Source organism: Carassius auratus, chromosome 15 (assembly GCF_003368295.1).
Source record: "Carassius auratus strain Wakin chromosome 15, ASM336829v1, whole genome shotgun sequence".
In the NCBI taxonomy this organism is placed as follows: Eukaryota; Metazoa; Chordata; class Actinopteri; order Cypriniformes; family Cyprinidae; genus Carassius; species Carassius auratus.
The window spans coordinates 2,593,048-2,607,770 of record NC_039257.1 but is presented as its reverse complement, the minus strand read 5'-3'; the positions used below and the strand labels follow the sequence as shown (position 1 = coordinate 2,607,770).

At 35.8% G+C, this 14,723-nt stretch overlaps 2 protein-coding genes across 4 annotated transcripts in view; both read right to left on the bottom strand.

Moving 5' to 3' along the window:
* Positions 1-1,111: 1,111 nt before the first annotated feature.
* LOC113114565 (uncharacterized) lies at positions 1,112-3,644 on the bottom strand. The gene is made up of 3 exons (XM_026281453.1): positions 3,624-3,644; positions 2,305-2,423; positions 1,112-1,722 (listed from the first exon to the last, which is right to left on the bottom strand). Exons 1-3 carry the CDS (start codon positions 3,642-3,644, stop codon positions 1,122-1,124), a joined length of 741 nt encoding a protein of 246 aa, XP_026137238.1. The 3' UTR covers positions 1,112-1,121.
* A 9,539-nt stretch (positions 3,645-13,183) lies between these two features.
* LOC113114739 (paired box protein Pax-3) overlaps positions 13,184-14,723 on the bottom strand; it is a 15,321-nt gene continuing 13,781 nt past the window's right edge. For 2 of the 3 annotated variants that reach the window (XM_026281685.1, XM_026281684.1), the window contains exon 9: positions 13,184-14,063. In XM_026281685.1, the coding sequence (XP_026137470.1) occupies positions 14,046-14,063 (18 nt within the window). In that variant the 3' untranslated portion in view covers positions 13,184-14,045. The other variant, XM_026281686.1, reaches the window with a different exon arrangement.

The following is a 14,723-nucleotide window of genomic DNA, read 5'->3' as shown; positions in this document are numbered from 1 at the left end:
TAAACAAAAGAACAATAATAAACTTCAAAATAAGTCAAAAAACACAAAATGAGGAACATGTGACAGTAATCAATCCACTATTGTTAGTTTTCCTTTCTTGTTACAATTTTAATTTTAAAATGTGTAGAGTCTTTTATTCATATTTTTATTGTAAATTCTACTTATATGTTAAATGAAAGAAAAATACTTTTTCTCAAAGTTGTTTACAATATTTATGAGAGTTTTTGGGACCACAGTCTCACTGACTGCACAAGTACAAAAATGAAGCAGGAGGATCCTCAATGGTACAGCAAAAACCTGAAGAAAACACACACAAATACAAACACTATCTGTCTTTAGGAACTGAATATTCTATGAGGTCTTATTGCATGCACACTTTTTAGGAGCTTCTTTTAGTGCTTAAAACACGGTTTGGTCATATATTTTATATGTGAGTATACATTTCTAGTCATTGTTATCTCATTCACTTTAATTAAGAGAATGTGCTATGTCTAGTTCCTTCCACTAAATGATTTCAGTTGCTAGATGATTTCATTAATGATTCCTTTAGTGGAAAACACCATTTGATCCTAAATATTGCACAATGCATTTGTCACTGGTGCAGTCTTAAGACTGAGAGTGACAAATAAACATTCAGACTAGACTAAGAATTGCTTTTACTTGAGGATTGTTGTGGATCTTGGTGAAGATTTAGAGATGCCTTCAAGCTTTTCTGAGATGATGTGTTGGAGTGTAGTGAGTTAGCTGGTATGTGTAAGTATTTATTTATTTAGTATCAGGCTGTTAAATGCAAAAATATATCTAGGAGTCTGTTAGATTTGAACTGTCTCTCTATTCTCTGTATGCTCCTCCTCTCTTGAAATAGAGTTATTTGAAACCTGTGGCTGGGAAACTGAATATCCCTAACAACATTCATCAATTTATCTAAAATACTTAATAATAGATTTTTAATATGTATGCAAATTTTTATTTATTTAGTTTTTAGTTTTGTATATGTGAACATGAATTAATAGAATAAACAATCTTCAGAAAGCTGAGTGAAATTAAAATATCTTAATTTTTGTTCTTGAAATTAAAACCAAACACAAAGTTTGCAAAGCAGACAGAAATATTTTATTTGTTCAACCAGAAAACAAGATTTGATTAATTTCAGTCAGACAGCGAGCATCCATGGTAGTATTTCCTTCTCCGTTACAAGCGTAACACTGATTCTCACTCACACAGCGGTAGAGAGGAATATTAACCACTATCTGCTTAAATTTGGTCTCAAGATCTTTATCACTGTCAAACTTCCAGATATTCTTGAAAACAAAAGCTTTGATTCCACTGTGATTTTTCCAGCTCTCCAGGGCCCTTAGAATGTTGTGGCCCCTTGTCGCATTCAGACATGAGTCAACACAGGGAGAATCAAATGTGTAGAAAATAGAGCAGCTGTCTGGTATTCTATTCAAAAGATTGCTCATGGATGAGTTGCCAGGAGGATTCAGCAAGAGAGACTCTGAATGCAAATTGTACCTATTTCTAAACCTTGTTCCTGCAGCGATGAGTTCTACACCTTGGTAAACTCCATTTGTTTCATCAGTAATAGCATTTCTCACATTCTCTGCATTCTCTCGAGTCAGGAAGTGATCAGGATCGAAGTTCTGTTGACATTGACGCTTTGGCACATTGATGGCTACAGCATACTGACGAGGATGGCCATTTGCATCGACTCTCTTATAGCTGGAAAACAGTAAACAGGATCAAGTATTGCTAAAGACACACATCCATTAATCTATGACAGTTTGACCGATGGCTTCTTATTTCTCTGCTTCATTTTTGTTGCTCTATTCCTAATTTCTTACATTGCCCCCCTTTTATGGAATGTATTTTCATTGCCCTTCCAGTGTGTGGTTGGGCTAGATAACATTACAAAAGAAGGCTGTCAGTAGACAGCTCCAGTGGTGTAGATTGTTAAGTGTGTAGTGCAGTTCTTTTGATGCGATCGACCTAACTTTGAATCTGTCTTTTGCTGATCTCGTTCTTCTCCCTGTTCACATCTTAAATCACATCGGAAAGGCATTTATTTAAATAAAAATAAAGGAAATAATCTATAATCTATAAATAATGCTTATTGTTAGGGCTAGGTGTATGGAGGGCTTTATTGTCCCATTAAGGTGGCATCCACTGAAAAATTGTAACAAAAATTATAATTTACACTCAATAGGCTACATTATTATTATGTACAGTTTTATAATGTACTACAATACTGAGGTGCAGATATTTGCCACAATTTTTTTTAATAGAGGCTGAAGACAGGCTTACTTCAGCTCAAAGAAGTTTATAATACGGGCGAGAATACTGATGTCCACAGTGTCAACGCTTTCTGTCCAGTTAGGAAGCAGAAAGAGCAGCAGGAGTCCACTCAGAAGTACTGCGAACTTCTAAAATCACAAAACACACACACACACACACAGAAAAACAAATTAATTCATAGTTCATCAGAACAGAAAAGCTCCTCCTACCCAGTAGCGGTTTTAGGCACGGGCGAACCGGGCAGCCGCCCGGGGCGTCATTTTTTCGTGACACATTGGGGGGCGGCAGCACGAGCAGATAAACAAAAAATCCTCTGTGTCGCGAAGCGGTTTTTCATCATTTATATAATTTCACTGTGTGTGGAATTGGCAAATTGGCGCTCCCTGCAGCTGCCGGCGCCCCTGCTTGCTGAAAATGTACACTGAAAATGCAAACAGAAGTTTTGTGTTGTGAGAGAAGTGTAAGGGGGTGGGGCGCAAGGGGCAAGGAACTCGACCGGAAGTTGAAGTCGGGTGGGGGCTGCCATCTTTTAGCAGAACTTCACTTGCGTTAGCATTCCCATTGACTCCCATTCATTTTGGCGTCACTTTGACAGCGAATAACTTTACATCTGAGGCGTTTAAAGACTCTGTTTGTCCATTATTTATTTCTAAAGATACACGAAAATGTATAAAGGGCTCCATTACCTTCTATGTTACATTATGGCCCCGTATAAACAGTTTTTGTAAAAAATAGGCTAACGATTGCGTCATAACCACTCGGCTCTCTGTCGCATTACCGTACAGACAGGAGGAGAAGCTCGCAGGCAATTAACTTAATATGGCGTAGTGGCGTTACATTTTAAAATACTATACAAAATAATTAATCAGAATACTTACTCCTGCTCACTCACGACAAAGAACTCCCCGCTCAAGCTCGCCGTCTCTGCAAGATTAACGATGGCAGTTTGCACCCACAGCTACTAGAAGATTTACATCTGTCAGACAGGTTGCTGACGTCGTCAAGCTTCGTTTGAGTCTGCGCGTCAGAAACGGAAGTGCTAAAAAACGCTAAAACTGGGCTTCATTTGTCTCAATTGAGTTCCAATGGGGTCGCTGTGTCCATTTCTTTTACTGTCTATGGTGGGGCGAGAGGCGCGTGCGACATTTCACCTCTGGGTCTCTCTCAAATGGAACGGACAGGACGGGGGTGGACGGGGACGGGGGATCCACACTAGTAATATAATTAATAATAGGCTAAAGTCAGTCACGCACCTCGACTTTCTTCCAAATAACGCACATTTCATTCATAATGTTATAATACAGGCCTATAGTTCCTGCAAATGAAACTAGGTAATACAAGACGATCATGCGGTCATCAAGGTGAATTGGTTTAGTCTTGACTTCTGGTCCTGAGTGACAGTTGGGGGGATGAGAAATCTGTTGATTGTCGAGTGCCAAATAAACAGAGATGGAGAATAAAAGATCAGAGCCATCAGGTGCCCAGTTTCGAAAAGAAGAAGAGGAGAAACGAACAAAAGATAAAGGTATTCAACTATTGTCTCTTTATCATTACAGTATCCATTTCATGAATGAAGGGCTAATGTTAATTGGTGGTGGGTATAACTCTTTGTTTATCCTTTTTGCTATGATGCTTGATATGCTTATACAACAATAATTTGGTTTCAACTCAATCACGAGATCTAATTTATAATATTGTGCTTTGCAATAAAACTGTTACAAGTTCAGTTATCATTTCCATCATTTTTTTAATGTTAGCCCATGTAAATAACCAACGACATTTTAAAATCTGTAGGTTAAAGATGAACATTTGCTATTTATTTGCTACACAGTATGCAAATTATAGTTTCCTAAATATAGTTTTACAAGTCATAACTAAAAGTGTGTCATGCGTATAATTTGAGGCAGTAACCTAATGGCTAATGGTACCTCCATGAAAGTTAGATTAACATACAAATTTTGGTTGAAAAATATCCTGAAACCCAAAAAGTTTTTGGTGATTAAAAAATAAAATCCCATTGTTTTTGCCTACACATATAATTTAAAGTCATTTTATTTTTTTAAACAACTGAGTCCCAGTGCCCATAGCATAACATTAATAAAATAGAATTTTTCAATATATACATATTTTTTTACTACTTGTTTCTATGCTCTAAACAATGTGATGACATGGGGGGGGGAAAATAAAATAAATAAATGTTTTTTTCCAGGTCTAGGAGGATATAGCGTGTAATGACAGCCAGTTAGTGTGTAAGAGCATGTTTATGTAACCCTTCTATTATGTTTTGAGTCAATTTGACCCCAGGCTGTTTTAGCTTTATAAAACATTATCCTATGGTCTTTTGATTTCAAATGCAGTTCAATTGCAATTTCAGGGGCACTTGTAAAATATTTTGGAGCATCCTCTACCACTGGTCAGGATGAGCCAACCACCTCCTCCGCTACACATATGTCTCCACAAATATCTGATATTGAGGATGAAGACCTCTTTTCCTCTACTTCTCCCCAGCATGAGCTTTCAGGTGTGCATATCATGTTTGCTTGTGTGTGTGTGTGTGTGTGTGTGTGGGCTACAAGACAACTGTACAACTGCAATTTAATGTAACTTTAATATTTCTGATAATTTATGAGTAGGACTATGTTTTTTCACTGCTATGTGTTTTGAGTAATATGCCAATATGCTGTCTGATAGAAATGCCTGGAGCTGAGCCCCCACTGAGCCCCACTGGTGAGGATGAGCCTCTGTCAACCGACCCTGCTAACTGGCCCTCACAGTGTGGGGGGGGGGGGGGGCGCTCGAAAGGGGTCTCGCCCAGGGTGTATTTCAATGTAGAACCGCCACTGCTCCTACCTCCTTCACAAAAACTACACATCTCACAACACTGTCTAAATCTTTAATTTAAGTCTTTAATTTGACTAACCATGTTCACTGTTCCAAATCTGTAAGTCCAGAGATGCTGTGTGAGTCTCCACAGAAGAACGAGTGATATGAGTGAAAGAGGAAGTGAAAAGGATTTATTCTGAGTCTTGACCAGCCCTCTTTTAAAAAATATATAAATCAATTCCAAGAACACTGAATCACACTATAGTTCACACATCCAGATGTCTGATTAAAACCTTCAAAATAGACATCGGGGGTTCCCCAGATAGTTTTATTTAATAAACAAATTTACAAATCTATGTGAATTCACACTGTTAGGATAAAGTAAATTGAATGAGTTAATTATTTAAATTATTTTAATGTCTCTTTAAAGTGTAAATGCTGCTAAGTGCATCAGCATGACATCATTTACTGCTTGCTCTGGTGAAGAAAACTTCAGCGAAAAACTCAACACTGACAAAACCTCCACTCAGAGTCAGGAAGAGACAGCTTCTTAGGCTAATGACTTTTTTTTTTTTTTTTTTTGCTCTTTGTCTTTCTTCTATATAAGGGGTTTTCAAAGTCAAAGATAGTGGGCCTTCTATTTGACACAACATAACACAATGGTGCCTGGTCATTCAACCCTCCAGCACCTCATTTTTATGAATTTTAAAATATGGATGAAGGTTTTAGTTTTCTCAATTCTCAATGTATTTATATAATGCAACAACAAAAACCTTGAAAGGGAAAAGAAATACATTAACCCTTGCATAGTCTAAAGCAATCTTCTTCTGCCATCATCCATTCTAAAACACTTGCAGGACAGATAATGTGTCAATTCAAAAAATTGAAAAACATTAGTGAGCGCACACACCTAGTTTGTTGCTAGGATAATGGACTTGTGCATGCCTAATATAGGACTCCTCCTGACTGTAATCAACTTTAACTTGATTAATCCATCAAAACATTACTAGCAAGACAGTGGCTTGCCAAATAACAAGAAATGTTGGGCCAAGTGTGACAGATATCTTTTACATTTGGCCTGTATGTCATGGCTTAGATCATATGGGCTAAACTCACACTTTATGTTTTGTCAATGCTTTAGATTTAGAGAGAACTTTGTCTTTGATGACTATCTATACTGAGGTGGTTCAGATCACCACACAACTGAGAACCATATCTGGCTTGGCTATGGCACACTGTGAAATATGTTAACCTTTGAAATAACCATCTTCCGGTCTTAATAATCACATTATGGCCCAGGGTCTGCTTGCAAGATGAAACACTTTAGTTATAATCGTAAGGTCCTTTTAACTTCAGGGGTTTGCTGCAACTGGGTGCAGACTTTGTCATTTATTAAGAATTTAGCATGACGTCTAGGTTACACCTCATGCTTTCCCATATCCTCCTCTTCAATACTTTCATGAGAACTGTTTATGTGCATTACTGCATCCCGGAGCATACTCTATTCTTAAAAAGATCAATGCAATTCAATTCAATCAAGTTTATTTGTATAGCGCTTTTTACAATACAAATCATTACAAAGCAACTTTACAGAAAATTATGTTTCTACAATATTTAGTAGTAGCTTGTAAGTGGTGACTGTCAGTTTGTGCACGTATGACAGGATTTTTAGAAAAATGTATACAAGTCGTAGTCAGCCAGATGATAATATTAATGATGCAGTCACACTTGTAGCAATATTTGTTAGTTCTGTTGTTGATTCAGGGTTAGGTCCTCTGAGGGTCAGCATCATCTCTTCTCAGGTCTTCTGCATCCAGACTGGAGCTTGTCTAAATCCCGTGGCAAAACATAGAAACAAATAGAGACATGATTAGCATAGCTGCTGTTCCAACAAAGTAAAAATAATCAGTTTAACCCAAACTAAAGAATAAGAATGCGCATTTGATCAGATACAACTATACTCACAATTTAAGATACATTATTCGAATGCTTGGCGAAAGAGATTTTTAATCTAGATTTAAACAGAGAGAGTGTGTCTGAACCCCGAACATTATCAGGAAGGCTATTCCAGAGATTGGGAGCCAAATGTGAAAAAGCTCTACCTCCTTTAGTGGTCTTTGCTATCCTAGGAACCACCAAAAGTCCAGCGTTTTGTGACCTTAGGGTGCGTGATGGGTTGTAGCGTGGTAGAAGGCTAGTTAGGTACGCAGGAGCTAAACCATTTAGGGCCTTATAGGTAAGTAATGATAATTTGTAACTGATACGGAACTTAATAGGTAGCCAGTGCAGAGACTGTAAAATTGGGGTAATATGATCATATTTTCTTGACCTGGTAAGGACTCTAGCCGCTGCATTTTGGACTACCTGTAGCTTGTTTATTGAAGAAGCAGGACAACCACCTAGAAGTGCATTACATGAATGCATGAACTAGCTTTTCTGCATCAGAAACCGATAACATGTTTCGTAGCTTGGCAATGTTTCTAAGATGGAAGAATGCAGTTTTTGTAACATGGGAAATATGATTTTCAAAATACAAATTGCTGTCAATATAACACTCAGATTTCTGACTGTAGAGGAAGTAACAGTACATCCGTCTAGTGACAGATTGTAATCTACAAGATTCTGTGTAGTGTTTTTTGGTCCAATTATTAATATCTCTGTCTTATCCGAATTTAATTGAAGAAAATGATTGGTCATCCAATCTTTTACATTTTTAACACGCTCTGTTAGCTTAGATAATTGGGAAGTTTCATCTGGTCTCGTTGAGATATATAGCTGAGTATCATCAGCATAACAGTGGAAGCTAATTCCGTATTTTCTAATAATATTACAAAGGGGCAACATATATATTGAAAATAGAAGGGGACCTAGGACGGATCCTTGTGGCACTCCATATTTTACTGATAATAAATGAGATGACTCCCCATTCAAGTAAACAAAATAGTAGCGATCGGTCAGGTAGGATCTAAACCATCTTAGAGCCTGGCCTTGAATACCTGTATAGTTTTGTAATCGATCTATGATTATGTCATGATCTATGGAGTCGAACGCAGCACTAAGATCAAGTAAGACTAGAAATGAGATGCAGCCTTGGTCTGACGCAAGGAGCAGGTCATTTGTAATTTTAACAAGTGCAGTTTCTGTGCTATGGTGGGGCCTAAAACCTGACTGAAATTCTTCATACAGATCATTTTTGTGTAGGAAGGTGCTCAATTGAGCAGACACAACTTTTTCAAAAATGTTAGACATAAATGGAAGATTTGACATAGGCCTATAATTTGCCAGTTCTCTAGGATCTAGTTTTGGTTTCTTAATAAGAGGCTTGATAACCGCCAACTTGAATGGTTTTGGGACGTAACCTAAAGATAACGACAAGTTAATAATATTGAGAAGCGGTTCTTCGGCTACAGGTAACAACTCTTTCAGTAATTTAGTGGGTACAGGATCTAATAAACATGTTGTTGGTTTAGACACAGTGATAAGTTTATTTAGCTCTTCCTGTCCTATATTTGTAAAGCACTGCAGTTTATCTTTGGATGAAACTGAAGTGTTAGACGCTGTAGAATCTACATTCGCTATTGTATTTCTAATGTTATCTATTTTATCAGTGAAGAAATTCATAAAGTCATTACTAATTAACGTTGGTGGAATATTTGAATCAGGTGGCATCTGGTAATTTGTTAATTTAGCTACTGTGCTAAATAAAAACCTTGGATTGTTTTGGTTATTTTCTATGAGTTTGTGGATATGCTCTGCCCTCGCAGTTTTTATAGCTGGACATACTGTACTTCCATGCAATTCTAAAAACTTCCAAGTTAGTTTTGCTCCATTTCTCCAAGATCAGGGGCAGTCATGGCCTAATGGATAGAGTCAGATTGTAAGTTGCAGGTTCGAGTCTCAGGTCTGAGATGAGACCATATCCCAGACAGCAAGCAGTTTCGGCCCAGATCCAGCCCACATCTGGCCTTCACGGATTTCATCCAGGCCAAATGTGGGCTGGATCTGGACCAAAACTGCTTGCTGTCTGGTATTGAGCAAGGCACCGAACCTCCAACTGCTGCTCTGTGTGTGTTTGTGTGTGTGTGTGTGTGTGTGTGAGTCCAATTTGATGGATTAAATGCAGAGCACAAATTCTGAGTATGGGACACCATACTTGGGAACACGTCACTTAAATCCACATTTGTAAGTTTGGATAAAAGCATCTGCTGAATGAATAATTGTAAATCTAAAATAAGCAGTAGTATTTTATTTGTTCAAGATTCATTTTTAAACGCATTTTAGTAGTTCATCTATCTATACTGAATAAAAAAAAAAAACTCACACAAATGTTACAATAATTTTAATCTTTTTTGGAGACAAACAGTGTGTTTATTATGGGAGTGTTTCCTTCCCCTTTACAAGCATAACACTGATTCTCACTCACACAGCAGAAGAGAGGAACATGATACACAGTCTGCTTAACTTTGGTCTGAATTTGAAAGATCTTTTTCAGAGTCATGCTTCCAGAGATTCTTGAAGACAAAAGCTTTAATTACACTGTGTTATATCCAGTTCTCCAGGGCCTTAAACTACTGGTTCCTTGTCGTCACATTCAGACATGAGTCGAAACAGTGAGATTCATATGAAAACCAGATTTGGTCATGGGTGAGATGATTCATTAGCAGAGACTCTGAAAGCATATTATAATTCTAGTCACTGCAGCGATGAGTTCTGCACCTTAGTAAAGTGAGTTTGTGTCACCAATGATAGAATTTCTCACATTCAACGCATCCTGACTCAAGAGGATGCGGTGAATGTGAGAAATTCTGTCATTGTCATTCTATCATTAATATGAGAAAATGGAGGTATAATGATAGTAAAATAAAATGGCTAAGACCCAAAATGTAGGCTAAGGTAAATAATGTTAAGCTGTTATCAGTTTATGAAACAGAAGCTTATTTTTATTTCAAAGAATATATATACCCAGGACCCAAGTTATTTTTACTCACACTAATCTAAAACTAAGTAAAACGCTATGTTATAATATATTAAGATTTCTATATATTTGCTGATGTTTTGATGTTCAATCAAACATGAGCTTTCCTCAAACAAAAAGATGTCCATCTCCATCGAGTCTTTTATAGTTGGAAAATGGTAAACAGGATTAGGGGAGAGCAGGGGCGAAAGTACCATTTTTCAGAAAAACATAATTTTAAAAGATAACGTTGTAGACAGAGATATATTTCTGCTGTGGTCAGTAACTCATAAGTGTGGTCTAACAATACCAGGTAGTATTTTCTTGAAGTGTAGAAAGACTTCAGTATAATTTCACTTTGAACATAAGTTGCACATTGTTACTTTCGACCCCATCGGTTGGGACGAAAGTAACACAACAATATAAGCTAGATTATTTTCTGTTACTCTTATTTTTATTAAGCAAACCTGACTATGGCCTTGTTAATATGTTATTTGTTAAATGTTTAAATGTCTGAATAAATCTGAATCTGAATCTGTTAATATGTAACTTCAAACATATTTTGACCTTTATTTTTGCAAAAAATATTAAATTACATTTTTATATTTTTATTTTAAATTTAAGTTTCATCATGTCCCGACTGTACAAACTTGATTTTTTTTCTGTGTATTTTTATAAAACATTTTTTCATTCGAATTAACAATATAATAATTTAATTATAGTAGCATTATATAAATTCTAAACAACTGTTACTTTCGTCCCTCCAGAAACTCCTGACATTTAAACCTGATTTACTTTTATAGCTACTAAAAAAACTTTGATAATGCAAACTTTAGGATGTGTTAAAGCACTAAATAACCTGTAGATTGATCATTACTGTGACACATGAAACAAGAAAAACAACACAACTAATTAGGAAAAATTACCGCTTCAATAATTTACTTTTTGTTGTCGAAAACAGTTTTACGGACCTAACCGCGGGAAATGATGACGAAATCACGTGATATTTCTCACCTCTCTGAAGGGTTGCGTGTTGAACATGCTGTCATAGCTTGGCATGCAAATGTAGTAATAGGCTCGGAGAAAATCGCTTTGTTACTTTCGTCCCACGTTACTTTCCACTCCACTAAGTGTTTTACGTGACTAATGGCACACAATTTATTTATTTTTATGAAAGTTTGACATGGTTTCTCTGTTTCCTGTTGCGACTTCCTCTTTGCTAACTTTTAATGTAAACAATCATTTTAAGATGTACATTTTTCACAGAAAATGGAGAAAGACTGATTTTGCTCGAATGAATAAATAATGATATGTGTTAGAGTATTGATGTGACACTTATTGACACTTTCTGTCCAATCAGGAAGCACTTCTAAAATCACAAACCATGCACAAACGCAAGCAGAAAAACTAAATAAATGTATAAAGTCAATGTGCATAGTTCATCAAAAAAAAAAAAAAAACAGCAACTTTAAATTCATTAAAAAATTTAATGGAATCTATGTTTATGGAATTAAACGAACGAAAATGAATAGTAGTATTATTGTAGGATTGATAAGAATATTTGCAAATGATGTTTTAGTGCTAGAGCTGTAGGTGTAATTACAATCCAGTAGAGGGCAGCATTGTGATGGAAATACATCAGTGGATATCCGAGGATGCACAGCAGTTCTGTGTATGAATATAAAGTATATAATGAGGAAAAACTACAAAACAAATCATCAGTGTATATGTTGTATACATTTTAGATTAGTCTTAAGCTGTACTAAATATTGCGGTCCCAATGGAGATTTTATTTTAATTTATTTTCCTTTGGTGGAGAAAAAAATTAACAAGCTTGGTCACATTTTGAAACACAAGCTACATGATATTAATTATTATATGAAAACAATATCTTACTCAAGATCACAGCTGTGACTCTTGTCTGTGCATATTGATTATTTGAATGTAAAAAAATACATTAATGTGTGATATCATTTTGAAAATGTCACAATAAATTGATGCACAGAAAAAGTAGAGCAAATCACATTATTTTCATGCCCATTATTATTATAAAATTAGAAGAAGAAAAAAAGCTTTTGTGTTTCTCTGTTACGTGAGTGTAATCAAGTCAAGACGCATGTTTGAGGATCAGATGAAAAACAGATCAGACTGTAGTTTTATTTTCATCTGTCTCTCTTTGTGATGAGCATGTGCCAGACCTGTGACCTTTGAACTTTGACCCCTCAGATGACAGAGCAGGGTGAAGGAGAGGACGCTGTTTGAAGGTTGGCATGTACAGGGGAAGACAGACGGTCAAGGGAAGCTTCTGAGAGAGCGAAAGAAAGAAAGAGTTTGACATGAAATAGCATCTGTCTCCCTGTCCGATATTCTCGAGGAGTTTGAGGAGGTTTTCAATGTTTTCCAGGCCACAGGTGAAGCGTTTGATCGGCTGTACGTGAATCATCCTGTCTCTGACTGCAGACAGATGTGTGAGAGATCACACACTTATGAGAACTTCTGTTGTTTTTATGGAAAATAAATTATAATTACTGCAGACCAGTGATATATTAGTATTGAGATCTGATTGAGATGCTATTATATATTTGATTAATTCTTTGTATTTGTTTTAATTTTAAGTGAAATGTTTTGTATTTGTATCATCATCATCTTCATCATCATCATTTTTAAAAGTCTATATAGTTTTAATTAATTATTTCCTTTTTTGTGCCATTTTAGTATCACATTACACTAAATTAAAATGAAAATTGCTGCCTTGGAAACCAGCTGAAATTAAATAAGTTCAATAATATTATTAATATTTAATAAAATATATTTTTTTATTTCTGTTTTTAATTTTTAATTTTTTTTTACTTTGATTATTATTTAATTTTTTATTTATTTTTTTAATTTAATGTTTAGTTTAAATTAACTATAGCCTGCTGCAGAATAATTAAGTTCCTAAAATTTATTCTAAACCCAAATCCTGAAAACATTTAGGATTAACATTTTACAATTTCCTTAAAAAGCCATATTAGCTCTTGTAAATAAATGTTGGAATTTTCAATATCTGCGAAAAGCTTCCAAATGAAGATTTTGTTTCCAAATTTAAATAGCAAAGAACACACACACAGGTTTTTTTTATCATACAATGAATGATTTAATTATGCAAAATATCTGGAGGATACAGATACACATACATACAAATAAATTAATAAAAAAAACATTCTGTTGTTGTGGCTGTATTATCAGTATTTTTGAGAGCTTTTAGTGTTTTACCATCTCTTGGCTTGAAGATAAACATCATAAGAAAGGTTGTAAGTATTATTTTGGGTGACCAAATTTATGTTGCAATTTTAAGCATATCAGATTACATTAAATCAGTAAAATAAACTTGACAGTGCACCTTTTAACACTACAGCACCACTATTGGAATTATTTCAAACAATTATGATTTTAAAACTTCCAAGCTCCAGAATACGGAATCATTTTCCAGTTGTCCCTCATGTAAAAATAACAAAAGCATCCTTCAAATGTCAAGGAATGCATGAGAAGAAGTTCACTGTCTGCTATTAAACATTTGTCTTTTATTTCCAACACGTCTACATTGCAGCGCTCTCGTCTGGCTTCATAAGAGCGGCTCTGAGTGGCTGCGAATGTCTCGTATGAATGAATATGACCATTTCTCATATTGCACTTCAACATGTTTCCCAGTGAAAAACGTCTCTTTCTGTTTTGATTCAGCTTGTCTTGTTGTGTTTTCTGGTGATTGTGGATAATTCAGCTGGAAGGGCTTTTGGAGAAGAGTTCAAGGGAATGTTTGAGATCTTTTGATCTGCTGTCTGTGCCATCCAGTGGTGAATAAGTCCTGTTTTTATTGCCAAGAGTTGTGTATCTCCTTCTGCAGAAAAACCCTTCATTTCAAGACTTTGGGACTTTATGCCGTCCCCGTTTTGGGACAGTTGAACCGCACGTCCCGCTCAGGCGATTTCAGGCCTCAGATAATGAAAGGAATCTGGAAGACATGAAAATAAAAAGAGCATAATTTATTAACAATGTTAAAGTATTTCACATTTAATATGCATGTTAATAGTAATATTTGCTCTGCTAATGTTTGCATGACTTGAACTCCGAAGAAAGCATGTGCCGTTCATTAGATACAGTAATCAGGCCGACGAACGCTGAGAAGGATTCGTTAAAGAGCGGCCGTATCTGTGCTGTGTCCAGTTCATCCGAGCGTAACTGTACGAGCGTGGATAGTGAGTTAGACAGGCACAGGTGCTTCTCATCATCATCCTGCCACAGGAGATTATCATTCAACCATGACACACACACACACACACTCCAGATATTACAGGATCAGACCTCTGCAAATCATATACAACTATATACCTGCTTCAGATGTGTGTGTGTGAAGCCTTTCACCCTTCTATTATTTGTTCAGGTCACAAACAAACCTAAGGTTTTATGAGTGAAAGTTTTTTTCATTTTGGAGTGGAATCACCTAAACTGTCATATTTTTATGTGTAGATGCCAGTCACTATCAAAATTGTAATGATTTACATTACAAAAACAATAAATGTTAATTCATTTAATATCAGTTTGATTGAATGTTATATTTAGAGGCTATTTTTGAGATTGTTAATGTATGATTATTATATATAAGGTTTTTTTA

Excerpts from the sequence above, each read along its gene's own strand:
- LOC113114565 (XM_026281453.1), bottom strand. The coding sequence starts at position 3,644 with ATGATCGTCTTGTATTACCTA. Across the intron at positions 2,424-3,623 it reads TGATCGTCTTGTATTACCTA|AAGTTCGCAGTACTTCTGAG; the intron begins GTTTCATTTGCA and ends TTGTGATTTTAG. Across the intron at positions 1,723-2,304 it reads ATAAACTTCTTTGAGCTGAA|CTATAAGAGAGTCGATGCAA; the intron begins GTAAGCCTGTCT and ends ACTGTTTTCCAG.